General features: G+C 41.2%; 2 protein-coding genes across 4 annotated transcripts in view; both read left to right on the top strand.

Annotated features, from left to right (window-relative positions):
- Window positions 1–10,906, top strand: part of smim12 (small integral membrane protein 12) — a 176,329-nt gene extending 165,423 nt beyond the window's left edge. The window contains exons 1-3 of one of the 3 annotated variants that reach the window (XM_053862106.1): window positions 7,843–7,911; window positions 8,376–8,459; window positions 9,332–10,906. In XM_053862106.1, coding sequence (XP_053718081.1) covers window positions 9,353–9,628 — 276 coding nt within the window. In that variant the 5' untranslated portion in view covers window positions 7,843–7,911; window positions 8,376–8,459; window positions 9,332–9,352 and the 3' untranslated portion in view covers window positions 9,629–10,906. Of the gene's footprint in view, window positions 1–7,842; window positions 7,912–8,374; window positions 8,460–9,331 lie in introns of those variants that run through there. The other 2 variants (XM_053862108.1, XM_053862107.1) reach the window with 2 other exon arrangements.
- On the top strand, window positions 650–5,737 carry pef1 (penta-EF-hand domain containing 1). The gene is made up of 5 exons (XM_053862105.1): window positions 650–762; window positions 1,457–1,667; window positions 3,382–3,537; window positions 3,853–3,996; window positions 4,458–5,737. The coding sequence occupies exons 1-5, from the start codon at window positions 742–744 to the stop codon at window positions 4,685–4,687; spliced, it is 762 nt and encodes a 253-aa protein (XP_053718080.1). The 5' UTR covers window positions 650–741; the 3' UTR covers window positions 4,688–5,737.
- Window positions 10,907–15,237: the final 4,331 nt, after the last annotated feature.

The following is a 15,237-nucleotide window of genomic DNA, read 5'->3' as shown; positions in this document are numbered from 1 at the left end:
CGCCTTGTCTCCTCCAGGGCTCCCCATTGACACTTGAAAAAGGTGAGAGATTATATTTAGATAAGTCAAATTTACGTTTCAGGAGGGTGGAAAGAGATACTTTAAGCCAGCCTTGATCATGTCATGACCTTTCTGGAAACTACTGTACCCTGCTGACACAATTTAGTAACTCAAAAACCAACACGTATTCTTATACTAATACTAAAGATGTATATGATTGAGATAACTATTCTATTTGACATACTCATTTTTTATTTTATTTTAAATCAAATGACTTATTAAGAATCCAAATTGCAATATATTAATATTTTACTTTATTTAAAAGTACATTTTGAGCGACAAAGAAATGACGCCAAATAAAGCAAATTCATTGAGGTTGAATTTACTGGCAGACTTTTTTTTTCTTTAAATACCAAACAAAAGCGAGAGAAAGGCTTGTTTTCCGGTTATAATTTAGTTTAATGGTTGTTTTATCCCATGTAATAAACTTAAAAGTAAACATTTCCCTTTTAAATGACTTTCCTCCTTTGACTTTATTCACTGAAACGAATGAGTTTTGGTGAACTCCCACCACTGTGATTCACGTTTTCCACCTGCGCGTCACGTTCCCCGGTCCAATGAAAGGAATGGAATCCGGGTGCGGCTTTGATTGACGTGCCAAAGGTCCAATCGCAACGCGGAACATGTTGCTTCTGTGTCCGCCTTCGTAACGACTCGGTAAAGGAAGTCCGAGTATCTAACATGAGTTTCTACCACGGCCAGGTACTTTCTTTTGTATTTTTGTGATACATTTAGGGCTGTTTTGTCGTTTGCTAAGTTAAACGTTCGCTTGGTTGTTTATAATCGTGTGATTTTGTGTTATTTGGCGACGTTATTGGTTAGCTGAGTGTCGCCATTTGTTCAGAAGTCAATACGTTTTGTTTGTGTACCATTGTACTAATGTGTCAGTTTTGCTGAGAAATACCGGCTGTTTCATGTTTATTTGCCGTTGACAACTAACGACGGGTTTGTCAATGTCTCCTGCCAAAAAATGAGCCTCATGCCTTAATTCATCGCTATTGTCTTAACTGCATTATTTGTGTCATAATTCAGCTGAACATCGACTTGATCTGTTTATTTTTAATCACCCCGCCCATAGTTTCTTCATTTTTTTCGACTATTTCTTCTGTTACTGAATCAACAAGCATCCTTTAGACATGACTTGTGTTTTTGACTGTTAAAAACAACTCAACTCGTTCTATTTATACTGTTGAATGATCTCAGAGCGTGTGATATTCTTTTCATTTAAGTGTTGCATTCCTGTGTTATTAAACGTTTGAAAGTGCTGGGTGCAGAAAACAAAACAAAAATTCCAATTCATGAACAACAAGGATGAGTAAGCGTGTTTACTGTAAAGCCTGTGTTGCTGGTTGAGTTGTTGGTAAAGACTGACATACTTGTGTGTTTGGTCATGCAGGGTTATCCAGTGGGAGGACATCCACCCCCAGGTTCTCCATACATGAGTGGCGGCGCTCCCTACAGGCCTCCTACAGCAGCTCCATACGGAGGACCAGCAGGTCATCCAGGGGCCCCCTATGGTGGTTATGGAGCGCAGCCACATGGTGGGCAGTATCCCGGGGGACACTATGGGGGCTATGGAGCACCTTATGGTCACCACGCACCTGCAGGTACGTTGCAATACTTCATTCATTTTCTCATTGCCCTTCTGGGATTCTCCTCCATCGCTCACTGGTGGAATGACTGATGGAACATGGCTTCCATTCATGTATCGACGCGGCTTGTTTCGTGCCCCTCAGCAGGATAACGCAGTGGGAGTGTTGTAGAGACAAAGTTGGAGACAGATGAATGAAGTATGAGTGCGTGATTTCTCGGTTTCTGAAGCTTCAGTTGGTGCCTACTTTTTCTTTATCACATGCTACAGGGACCATCAGCGTCTGGCCTCAAGTGTCATCTGTCCCGTCCAAATTTCACGGACTTGTTTTTTTTTTAACTCATGTTTTATTTCATTTTCATTTCCTATTAGTGACTAGAATATCCCGCCTAAAATTTCCCAAGTTGCTTAACAAGGCATGCAATTTCAATGTGATCTGATGACTGTATTTTACATACATACACGAATTTCTTTCTGAAAATGTAGATCCGTTTCAATTTCTAGGTGTCATCGAACTCTTTTGTTGACAGTTGTGAACGGGTCCAGCATCAAGACTGACTCATGAAACAAACTCTGCAATGTTCTGAACTTGAATCATGAACTCCTCACATCTTTTATTTACATTAAAGCGCCTTGAAATGCGCTGTTTTCTACCGTGTGTCTGATGTTCCAACACCACAGCCGGTCTCAGCTACTGCTTTTCGTCTCCGGTCCTTAAAGGAGATCGGCTTTGTTGGCAGAGCTGCGGACACACGGGTGAAACAGCGCATTTTAAGCGCTTTAAGGTTAATAAAGTACAGAGCTAGAGCTTTCACATTGTAGTGTGGAAACGGGGTTGCGCCATGTCCTGGTGAGGATGCAGGCAGAAAGGTGGAAACTCTTAGCCCAGAGGGATAAAAGCTTGGGGTGCGAAGTAGGAGTCAGCTGGCAGAGGATACACAAACGTTACTCACTTGTTTGGCCAAAGTAACAGTCACGAGAAATGACACCTTAAGATGTCCTGCGGGACTTGATCATGTGGCTCAAAAGCTGGTCCTGTACAGGACTCCCAGACCAACTGGATCTCCTGTTATGGATACATTGGGCTGCAAATGCCTGACAGAAAATGGGAAACCAGTAGGTGGCATTGGTAGAAGTGGAGGGTTTAACCAAGTCTCTAAAACTTTGGAGGGTCGATTGAACTATTGCATCATGTGTGTCAGCTGGCAGGAAGTGCTACTGTAGCAAGCAGTGTGAGCAGCTGGAATCGCCCAAGTTATTGGGATACAACTCAGCTGAGGCTCTTGTGTTTGTGATCAACTTCTCTGTTGGGCCCATTTTTAGACTGATATTTAACATTTTCAGGAGCCTGTTTTTATGTTTGTTGTCTATGTTGTCATTCCCATGCCAAGCACTCAGCACTCTGCGCTGTGGACTTAGGGCTTTGAGCAACTGTTTGTAATGAAACTGCTTGTAGTTTTTAAACCTAAACCTCCTGAGCCGATCACTAACGTTTCACAGAATTGTTCCTCTTGCTCGAATGCAAATGTAGAACCGAATATAGAGCTCTAAGTTTTGGGGAATATTTTCATTTATGTTGTTCAACTGAAGTCAATTTTTTTTCCATGAAGACGGAATCAGAACTCAGAGTGAGAGCAGTTCTCCGTCTTGCCTCCTAAAGTGATTGATAAAGTGTCAGTGAGCATCTTCAAAGATAACCTGAATCCCTCTACTCCTTCATCACTTGGCAGGGAACATCCCCCCTGGTGTGAACCCCGAGGCGTACCAGTGGTTCCAGACTGTCGACACGGACCGCAGCGGCTTCATCAACCAGAAGGAGCTCAAACAAGCCCTTGTCAACTCCAACTGGTCCGCTTTCAACGACGAGACATGTCTCATGATGATCAGTGAGTGAGTTCTTTCTTTGGGGTGGGGATAAATGTTTGAGCATCACGACTTTGGAATAAGAAACCTTGGGGCTGAACAAGGGCAGAATCTTTGAGCGACTCACCAGGACTTGAGTTGCATCTGTTACAAGAATAAATGTGACATCAAGTGAGTGATTTTCAGGACAGAGGAAGGACTTGTTTTTCCTCTGCTATGTGGATTCCACTTACATGGCTGTGTGATAGACGGTGATGAGAAGTGTGTGACTTCGCCGGTGGACTTCACTGCAAACAACTGATTGTTTACTTACACTGTACAACAATGTTTCCTCTCAGACATGTTTGACAAGACCAAGTCGGGTCGCATAGACATGTTCGGATTCTCTGCCCTGTGGGATTTCATGCAGAGATGGAGGGCCATGTTCCAGCAGTACGACAGAGATCGGTCAGGATCCATCAGCGGCACAGAGCTGCACCAAGGTACGTTGTCATTCTGAATGGGCTGGGCATCGAGACTCGTGTTGTATTTGTACATCAAACTGACCAGAGCGGTCAGTGCTCACAAAAATATGCAGACCTACAGATTGCTTGTTTTGCTATGGACAATGTCTAAAAATGACAAAAGGATGCAGCGGAAATGCATCAAAGAGTCTTATTGGTTGTCCAAAGTGTTTTCAAGCCTGAAAATAGTGAGTTGAAGCCGATCATCAATATTTTTTTTTCCACCTCAACTACTGCTGTTAGCAATGCAAATTTTCATTGGACATGAGTTTGTCCTCTTCAATTCTACCTCTCTGATCATGGTGACGGTCCACTAACTTTGCCAAGTTTACAGCTATGAGAAGCTTGAGAACCTGGTTCTGTGTTGCTTCCAATGCTACACGCCACTCATACTGTACATTCAGCTGTTCATGTTGCCTCTCAACTGTTCCTCTCCTCAGCTCTGGGGCAGATGGGCTACAATCTCAGCCCGCAGTTCTCCGACGCGTTGGTGCGACGCTATAGCACATACGGGGGCCGACCAGGCATCCAGCTGGACCGCTTCATCCAGGTGTGCACCCAACTCCAGAGCATGACCCAGGCCTTCAGAGAGAAGGACACCACCATGACGGGTCACGTTCGTCTCAACTATGAAGACTTTCTCAGCAGTGCCATCTACAGGCTGATGTGAGGTTTTGTCAGTCCAGATCCAAAATCATCATTCCAACAGGGGGCCAGAGTTGATCTGAGGCAATGTGCCAAAGACATGAAAAAAGTCTTTTTAAATCATGGTGGAAGTGAACAATCGACAGTGAAATGCGTGGCCAGTCTCTGTTTATAGATAACATCACCCATGACAGTTTTGGAGGAACTACACACACCTGTGTTCAGCTGCCTTGTGAGTTCAATGCACTGTGTGTCTTATTACATATTTCCAAGGTAAGATAAAAAGAGGGCAGTTCTGATAAAAATGAATATCAAATCTAGTATATTTTTTATCTGTATTTGCAGTAATCATATTCACGGTTGCACTTTATACTCAAATCTCATGTAGGCATCGTGATGGGAGAAAGTGGATAGTTGGCAATTTGTGTGCGCCAAATCGGTGTTCATGCCATGATCAATAAATAAATATTGTCTATGTTTGTTTTTTTTCTATCAGTTATTCACGGAAATTTCGCATGCATGTGCGCTGGGATCGAGCTAGAGGAAGTTGGATTGGCAAACTCTGCTGATAAGGATGATCACCAGAGCGAGGGCCTCGGGAGCCTGTGTTGGCAAGCAGCGCTGGTGATGACATGTAGTGCCCTAACTGAAAAATAACAAATGCAAGAACTTTGTGAACTTCTGTCTGCAGTTCCTGTGTGTGTTGTGTAACCGCAGCGGCTCAGAGGTTGGCTGTTCAGAATGGCTGTGTTGGCTACAGATCCCTGCTGTGTTCCAACATGTGATCAGCCTTTTTAACAAATGCACAGGCACAAATAGAAGTTGAGAAAAGTTTTCCTTTCCTTTTTCAGTTCATTCATTCAGTAAATTAAAAACACATTCAGGGGCAGCTCGATGGGGACCAATGCCTTTGCCAATGTGATGGTTTTGTTTCCTTAATGTTGCAAAATCTGTCAAAATTAAAGTATGTTCAGAGTGAAGTCAGCAAAAATCTTGTTCAGATCTATGCTAATGTATTGGTGTGATTCAATTTTACCTCATATCTAAAGCGCTGACCCTGCACCAACGTTGTAGTACTTGAGACCGGGAGACTCATGGCCACATTTTCAAGGCCACATTCAGACATGTTATAGCCATGATTTCTTTTGTCAAGACCATTCAAAATACCCTTTTATTATTGGAAAAACACATCCTGAATGTGTCTTTCAAGCTCAGTATTGAACCCTACATAGGTTTGAATATTCTAGCCTAAAAAAACATTTATATATATATATATATATATATATCATACTTATCATATCTTACTCAAACTGTGTTTCCGTCACTGATCCCATTCTTCAATGCGTTCTATTTGTTGGGGTGGAGCAGCCCAGTGTCAAAACTTTATGACAGAGACAAACTCCAAAACAAACATGGCGACTGTGGAAGAAGCAGATCCATGTGTAACATTGAGCATAAATGGGCTTTAAAGGGCTGCATGCGGCCCCTGGGCCACACTTTGCCCATGTCTGATGTAGCCATCAATTTCCTTGGCGTTCGTCTCGACCACAACACAAGCCTCTGCCCCGCAGCTCTCACAAATACTGAATGAACAACATAACAAATTGGACGGCTCTGGTAAAACAAGCGTGAAGCACACCTCCACAGCTGAAGTGGTGATCACAACACACACAAAAAAAGGCCGTGCTTTGCAGCATTTATCCACACAAATGAGCTGGTCATCACTTTGTTCCACTCCACTCTCTGTAGACAAGTCACTGTAAAACTTTTATGTAAAACTTTTTTCCTCTTACTGGAATATCACTGCCATAAATCATCGACAGCGTCGCAAAGACAAACTTGCCAATTCACCACTCTAAAACTACAGCGGCGTAGATTATATTTTGTTTCCGCAGAGTGGCGAGTCATGGTTTCCTGTTCTCACTTGCTCTCCATTCTTTGCCCACAATAAACAAAAGTAAATCTTCCAAAACAGTTTGTCTGTAGATCGCAAATTGTGCAAAACCAAACTACTGCCGCATAAGGAGATTTATTATCTGTGTCAAGAAGGTTTCCGGCTGATGTATCTCTTCGTGGAATTTTAATGCTTGAAGTGATGTCTGACTGTTGAAAAATGCCTCGATGTTTGAACCTAAAAGTGGATGATTTAAATAAGATGCACATTCAACTGTGGTTTTGTTTACTTGGCGATGAATAATGGGATGGGTGATGGTTCTTTTACTTAAAATAGGTATGTAGTCTCTCATTTTAACATGGTTTTTACAACCTCTGTATTTAAATTAGGAACCATCCAACACATAGCTCCCTATATTAGGCCCTGGAAAGTAAGAATATAGGTTCCTGATGCTGCACTTGACCAAAAATAACTTCAAGTGATTAAAATGTAAATGTCGCTTCTTTTCATAAACCCACCACGAGAGGCGGTAGAAAGCAGGCATTTCTGAAAGTTACGTTATTCACACAGGAAGGATGCTTCCTCCTTCGCTCCCTCCTTCCCATGTTCCATTTTCTCAGAATAGAACTCCGGAGGAACTTTCACTATTTTGCAGAGCTCAGAAGTAAAATCAAAACCCAGTGGTGTGTCAAGGAATGCAACGTGAGGTCTACAAAAATACACCGGTGAGACGCTCTAGAGATTGCAACAATGCTGATCAGTCTCATTCCAACGCAATGATTGTAAATAATGAAAATAATACTTCAGAGAGAAGAAAAAATATGTTTTAACTTTCAGATTTACAGCATATGTTCAAGACTAACTGAAGCCATGATAGCTTGCTTGGTCGATACGATAACATTATACTCATGCAATGTTTTATGTAAAGACATGCATATTTATATGTACTGTTTATATACAGATTGTGACATCAGTAGTCATTTGTGAGGCTTCTGGTTGCGTTTGTGTGTAGTTTTTTGTTTGTATTTGTCTTTTTCTGTTGTGTATAATGGCTCTGTGAGAGTGCTTAGAATTTATCCCCTACTAAAATGACCAATAAAAAGACTATTTTATTTTAGGATGAGAGTTAAAAAGAGCAAATTCAGTTTGTTTGGACTAGTTTAATTTAAGTGGATGAAATGGGGAAGCGAACTTCGCTTTGTTTTTCTATTCCTGCAATGACACTGGTGTCCATGTGGTGGCGGTAGTTTCGCTGTGTTGTTGCACCGCCTCAGCGCGAAGAAAAGGTGAGGAAGAGTTGTTTGCTGACGTCGAAAGATACGGAAGTGAATTCACCGGCGTGCTAGCGTTTGAAGGTTAGTTGTCATGAAACTGTGACATAACAATTGACAAATCCTCGTCTTTATAAGTTAGAATGATATTTGAAACGATGCCACTTTGCGTATTTACCTATAATAGTTTTGTCACTTTTTTAGCTTACTTTAATCTACATATGAGCCTTTTACAGACCATAACTTCAGAGCAGCGTCTCACGTATCGATTGTCGCCAAAATTAAGGTGTCTATTGTTGTGTCGAAGCCTATTTACTTCCATGACTCCAATGATTTCAGAATTCTTTAACTCTTATCGTTGCATTGCCAGTCGTTTTTTACATGCGTGTATGCGTGTTGTTTACAAGCACTAGACAACGTCTAATGTGTAAAACAGTGATCATTAAATACTTTTAGTCGGCAATTCAATTGACAGAATTGTTTCTATTTTTCAAAAAGAATAGCAACTCATTGTTATTAGAATCAGATCTTTGCCATTTGTCATTCAGCAGGGACTTCATGCACCAAGTGGGGACAGAGACGGTCTTCACCTGGGCGACCGGCTGAAAGAAGAGACCTTCAACATCAAGCAGGTAGGACATTTTAGAACTATGATAATTTTCTGGTACTAAACAACCTTGATGCAAGTCATCATACTCACCAAAATTGTATTGGCTGAATAAGATATACACAAACATTATACACAAACACTCAACAACACAAACACTTACACACACTCTCCATTTAATGGACAATGTCTTCAGTCTTAACTGAATAAGTTGCAGAGATGCAAATGATGTGCTGAGGATTGTGATCCAATTCTTTTCTGCTGACCAGCGTCCTGGTCCTATTTTAAAAAGGACATTTGCATTCTAACAGGCGTGCTGTATTGTTTACTCCAGCTAAATAATGTGCAAAGAGTTATTAAGATGGCATGCAGTGGTTTACGTGGCGTGTTTTCCACTGTGTTTACACCGAATTTAGAGTTCTTTCGAGTACAAATTAGTACGTTTCCCCCGATCAAATTTATAAATTGTGTCTTTACTTTCATTGTCTTTTTGCGTCTCCAGGTAAACGCTTACATACTATGTGTGTAGTTGTGTGGCTTAATAATGTGTTTTATTTCGTGTCTTCATCATGACTCAACTGCTGGGAGTTTGGCTTCCTCCGCTTGCGTCTCTCCGAACTTACCCTGTTGTAAACCTGGAAATACATATACAAATACATGTGTCGCTAACAGTTGGCTCCAGTTTTAGGTGTTACTCGCAGCCTTTGTACCTGACCCACAATCTGTGGCCCTTCCTCCTTTTCAGTAGAACTATTTGCTGTATATCAGACCCACGATTGTTTGATATTTTTATTTCGAGCTGTCGCTAAAGCAACCCTGCTGTATTTTTCCTCCATATTGGGGAAAAAAGATCTTCATTATAACTTCTACATTTTAAGCTCCATCTGATGTGCACAGGTGCCCAACAATTTTGAAATCATGTGGCCAATCGTTTGGACTGCTGTTCGCACCTATGCTCCTTATGTCACATTCCCCGTGGCCTTTGTTGTGGGAGCCGTCGGCTACCATTTGGAGTGGTTCATCAGAGGCACACCCAAGCCCAAACAGGAGGAGAAAAGCATCCTGGAAATGAGGGAAGACAGGAAGCTGCAGGAGCAAGCCGGAATGGACAGTACACAGGTGCTCAGTCTCAAAGACAAATTGGAGTTTACTCCCAAAGCAGTGCTGAACAGAAACCGGTCTGAAAAGAGCTAATGGACCTCCTTGTGTGCGACTGATGTTGCCAAGCACTTTCACATTGATTCCTCCAGATCATATGATCCCACATGATCAGTCTGCATGTGTGCGTAACAATCAAACTCAGACGTAAAACAAAATACTTTTAATTTGTGTTATTTTGTTAGCAACACGCACAGATATTGTGGTTTGAACTTTTCTCAGTTTGTCCTTGACAAAACACAGATCACAAACCCAAGAGTAGAGGAGGAAAACGCCGTCCTTTTGTAGTTGCTTTCATGGTATGTGACACAATAAGCCGACAGAGTGTGTGGTCTCTCAGGAAGTAAAAGCTGCTTAAAGCCTTGGTGTGGAGAAAACACCTCACTTTCATTTTAGAAAGTCAGTCAACTTTGTCTGTTTCAGTTCAGGTTGTCATCTTAAAATGTGAAATAAATCATTCATGTAATGTGATCCACCTTCTGACTCGGTTTCCTTTTTACAACACCACTGAAGTTTTTGTTTCATTGCGTTGCTTCATGATTCATCGCCGGCTGACATTGCTGCCAAGACATTATTAAAGAGAAGAGAAGAGAAGAGAAGGGTGGGAGTCCATTGTTTAATGACCGAAATAGTTCTTAAGAAGAAGATGCCATGGATAAAGACCATGTTTTAGCAAGGATGTCAGTAACTGTTACTGTTCTGATGTATTCATGCACCACACATGTGACCAAGAGTGAGCAGCAGAAAATGAATGAATGACCGCTCCACTAAGAGTGGATTTATTTCAGAGGTTACACCAACTCTGTAGAGGCTTTTGTTGACTCTAAAAAACATATACACCAAACAATGAACCCCTGATACCCCTGAGGTATCTAGCCACACTATTCAAGGTTCTACAATACTCTAAAGACCGTAGTTTTCAATTCATCTGTCTTAGTTTCAGTTGAAGGGTTTCCAGGCCAAACTGAATATGGTGAACTTTGCCAATATATTGTAATATTCCTTTACAAACGCCATCATTATTTGTTTTTTTTAAGGAAAAGACAATGCATTAAATATATGAAGTCCAGAGTTTGTCTCAGTAGCATCTACTTGTTCCATGATAGCCGATAGATTGCACTGACTCAGTGATGTTTTATTGTTTTTTTTTTTTGTTTTTTTTTTTTACTTTGCTTTGTCATTATTAGACTCAAGCATGGCACATCTTTCAAACTCTTTGCTATCCGTCATAGCTCCTCAGATTACACCATCAGAGCGATATGTACTGTATTTATCAAGTATGTATTTATTAAAAATATTTTTATTAAATATCGATGTTGGGTGCTTCGTATTGTATCAATATTATATATATATATATATATATATATATATATATATATATATATATATATATGTCACACCACTGACCTCTTGCACTGTTGAGGAAAACAATATATGTCATAATAAAAACAATAAATCATTTAATTTCTTGACATTTTTTTCTAATCTAATACAATGTTGACAATGTACTTTAATGGTTACAAAAACTGACAAAATTACTACGGATGTTAAAATATTAAAAGTCACGACTCTAAAGCGTAGTTGTCTGAACTGAAATGTAATTTTCATATCTTAAACGTCATATAATATATATATCATATATATAATAATGCAGGTGGTTGTCTTTTAATTCCTTATTTCGTGACCATTCTCTTGGTGACCATGTGACACCACGTGCTTTGCGATGTAGTGTGTTATACTAGTTATATATGTAGCATCTCCCGGGGTCTTCGGCTGCTGTTTTCATTTACAGGTGCTCAAGAAAAATTCTGTTATTGTAGCTTGTTCGCTGCTCTATGGGGGAGTTTCAACTTTTAGTGCGGCTGGTTTTGCACAGTACCTACTTGTGGTGCACATCTGCAGCCTTCAACTAGAATAACCTATATGCTTTTTTTTTTTCTTGGGGATGAATGTCCCAAACTCTGTGAGATGAATTGCCAAATGTAGTGAGATATATTTAGAGGCCGACAACACATATAGGGCGAGACAGATGTGGTGCTGCGAGAGCGCTCTGTTGGACGTACGTCAGAGCAGAAAATTGCTGTTTCAGCAATTAAAAGATCTCCTTGATTTCAAGAGAACATGAGAACATGATACTTTTTTTTTGTTCTTAACAGTGTTCTTATTTTCAAAGCTCAGTAGGTGGCACTCTCAGATTAAAATGACGTGAGGTTGGTTTAGAAGGGTTAAAAAACTGGAGTGCGATAAAGTGGTCTGTGAAATCGGAAAATGATGGCAGTTCCATGAAACCTCACGGAATCAGAGACTATCCCAAGACCTCTTATAAGTGGTGAGGACTGAGGAGTTGGAAGGAGTGAATTATTGAGTTTTGCTTCCTGAGACGTAGACAATTTATCGGTTTTTGGGAGAATCTCTAGTCTGAATGTGTCGATGGTGATGTGTTGCCAGGGAAACACACAACCTTACCAGTTTTCCGAGACATCAGAGACTAGTGCAGGAAAATTCCAGAGCCGGACAGCGTCATGGTCCAGGCATTTGCCTTAGATGTTACTTGAAGTTCTATTACACAGTAGGGAAGTTTGTCATCTGCAGGTTGGTGAATAAGCAAGTGTGATGGAAATTTCCATCTGACTCATGATTGACTTTGTGTCGTGGCCCGGTGTGTTGGTGTGTGTGCTCCCTCGGGAACAGACCAGGAACCGGTCGAACATCGAACAATGATGAGGCTTGGACAGCACTGTGGGAACTGAAGGCTCCTGAGCGAGGAGGAAGAGGGATTGTTTCGACTGGATGATGATGAGGAGGAGGGTCAAAGTGATGCTGTTTTATAAAGAATACGACATCCTGAGTGGACGGGCCGGTGACACTGTTCCCTTCGCTGGGTGAACAATGGAGCTGTCAAGAACCTGGAAGGCCATGATAACAATTACACAACAGCAAGTACCTGAGGAGGTCATGAGTTGAAGCTGCCAGATCAAATGAGCAGGAGCTGTTTATTTATTTTTTTCTTAGATGACATTGAAAGGTACCAATGTTTTATTTTTCAAATACAAGAAACATTCTAGGGTTAGAGTTAGGCTTAGGTTGAAGATGCAAGTTTGCATCATACCACCTCAGCATCTTCAGGACCTACAATATTTTTGCCGCAAATGAGAATCTCCTGCCAAAACGTGGCTAAATTTAACACAGGACAGGAACTGGATTTGACTGTTTCCTGCTCCAGTATTGTTTCCACTCGTATATCGTCTGGAGGCGATTGTCCGCCCTGACAATGGGGTGTAGTGGGTTTGTTACACGGTTATTGTCCGTGACCCTCGTTTTCTGGCCGCCGCTTCAAAGCAATGAGACGGAGACAGGAAATATGGCCGGTGGAGTCAATAAAGAACTGGTGCCTGCTTCTTAGTTTGTCATGTTTGTAAATCACTGCAATGAAAACATCAATAGACAGACGGGAGGAGTCTCCTGGACATGATACAAAAACTAACATCTCAAAAGTTGGATTATAAATGAGAGGCGACACAAGGATGGTGACTTGAAATTCAAGATGGCTTAAGTTGAAATGAAAGTAGTGCAAAAGGTAGCGTAAGTTGCTGTTCTAAATGGCTTTTCTTGCATTTGGAGGCAGCACAGAGCTCTTTTCAGATCAGGCTTTGATTCTTTGAGCTACTCACTACTTGCTAAGAAGCTGGCTGAGTCACAAACTACCTTCCCAATGTGATCATGATGCTCCTCAGGGCTCTATCCTCGCCCCCATTCTAAACTATCTCTGATGTCAGGTCAACAATAGCTGGAATACATTACTGTTACTTTCAACAAATTCCCAAGTTTAGGACGACGAAAAACAAGGTCATCTGCCTTAATTGGCTTTTTCGCTCGAAATTATTTCCTGTGAAATTGAACTTTGTGAAATTGAAATTTGTCATACATTTTAATTCACCGTCATTTTCAAGTGAAAAACTTGCTCAAAGCGAATCTGTTGTTTATCAGAGTGAGGAAATGCATCAGCAGCGGCGGGACTATGCCAGGAAGCACTTTCCTCTGATCCCACTTTTTATCCGTGGAGCGGCTCCTTCACGCACTCTTCCTTCGTTCGCTTTTTTTTTGTCACGTTCAACATTTATCCTTGTTGCTCTTTCACTGTGTCATTTATCATGTTTCTCTCTCAGTATCCTCAGAGTCAAGTGACTTCCCTGATGACTACTAATCTGCACTCAGGCTGAAGTCACGTCATGATCCTGACTCGGGGCGCACCACTGCTTTGTGGATGGATTTGTTGTGAGCACAAGAAGTACTTTTTGCCCTTTGACAATCTGTTTCGTGACCCCAGGACTTGTGTAAACACATACCCAAGCGTGGCACACACGCACCTCCACAGTTTGTTATTGTGGAGGGTGTAGATGCTGGCTGGCATTTGATAGTGAACCGTTTGAAGGTTGGCAGTAGTTAAAGCACTGGCGATTGTATTTCTACAGTCGTGTTTCACAATACAAGACATAGGAGAAAAAAATGTCCACCTGAAAAACCTGTTTAATATACAAGTGTAGGACTCACAAAGGGATGATCAGTGCCCCTCAAACCTCCAATTTTGACCTAAGACGCGAAAACAATGTTGAAGCAGGAAGTGTCACACAGCGTTGGGAAGACTCCAACTGCTTGCGCTTGAACCACATAGCTTAAATACAATTTGCATCAACTTGGTGGTAGTTTAACCACATTTGTATTTTGTGCCACATCTAGTACCTTCAACTTTTTGGGTTATTTATTCATAGTTAAACTCCTCAAGCGGCACATTTTGGCCTGTAGCAGACACTGAATTTCTTTGTTTTTCTGTGAAAAGTAAGTACTTCAAGTTTGTTGAAGTTTCCAAAAAGGACACATTAGAAAAGGACTCGGAGTTTTTTCTTTTAATTCTTGTTCTGGTGCAGAAATCCAAATTTACGGCAACAAAAAGTTGATCAAATTCTGACTCACAACGAAGAAAAATGCAAGCAACACACCATGGCACACGTGTAAAATGGCATCCGATCGCAACAGGAGTCAACCCCAAACCGACATCTTCGTCAGCCTGGATGTGACGGTCTTGAGCCTTGGTGGTAAAGCTAGGTCTCCGTGCATGTGGACAGTTAGCTGTCCTTCTCAAATCGCATAAACGGTTCTTAAACGTATCGGTAAATTGTGGACACCTAGACACCCAGCAACAGAAGTTTTTCTGAACTTTCCATCTCCCTCTCAACCTCCCTCTCTTTTTATTGTCCCCTGTCTAAGGAGCAGTCACAACATGGTCACGCTACTTGGACAACGTGTGGTTGACCCTAAGATTTATTCAAAATAACTGCACATTATGACCATGGCAAATGAAGGCAAAACAAAAACTTCCAAAACGACTTAAGCGTAAAAAAAAGTGTCTCATAGATATTGGGCAATGGGGGAGCAATATCACTTGTTAGTGCAGTATAGTTATTTTTGTATAAAATAATTTTCTTATAGTCTTTTTTTCTGTACAACAAATCATGGAGACTGGACCTCGAATAGCCCGTTCAAATGGAAGTTAGCTGATATAAAGACATAGAGCAATGTAACTCATACAAATGGGTAAATATTCATACGTAGAATATGTTGTGCTGGGTGCTTTTATAGTTTGGTTG

This window comes from Synchiropus splendidus, chromosome 4, assembly GCF_027744825.2.
Source record: "Synchiropus splendidus isolate RoL2022-P1 chromosome 4, RoL_Sspl_1.0, whole genome shotgun sequence".
NCBI lineage: Eukaryota > Metazoa > Chordata > Actinopteri > Syngnathiformes > Callionymidae > Synchiropus > Synchiropus splendidus.
Note: the sequence above shows the minus strand (reverse complement) of the source record. Positions and strands in the feature narration are given on the sequence as shown.

Excerpts from the sequence above, each read along its gene's own strand:
- pef1 (XM_053862105.1), top strand. The coding sequence starts at position 742 with ATGAGTTTCTACCACGGCCAG. Across the intron at positions 3,538-3,852 it reads GACATGTCTCATGATGATCA|ACATGTTTGACAAGACCAAG; the intron begins GTGAGTGAGTTC and ends GTTTCCTCTCAG. Across the intron at positions 3,997-4,457 it reads CGGCACAGAGCTGCACCAAG|CTCTGGGGCAGATGGGCTAC; the intron begins GTACGTTGTCAT and ends TCCTCTCCTCAG.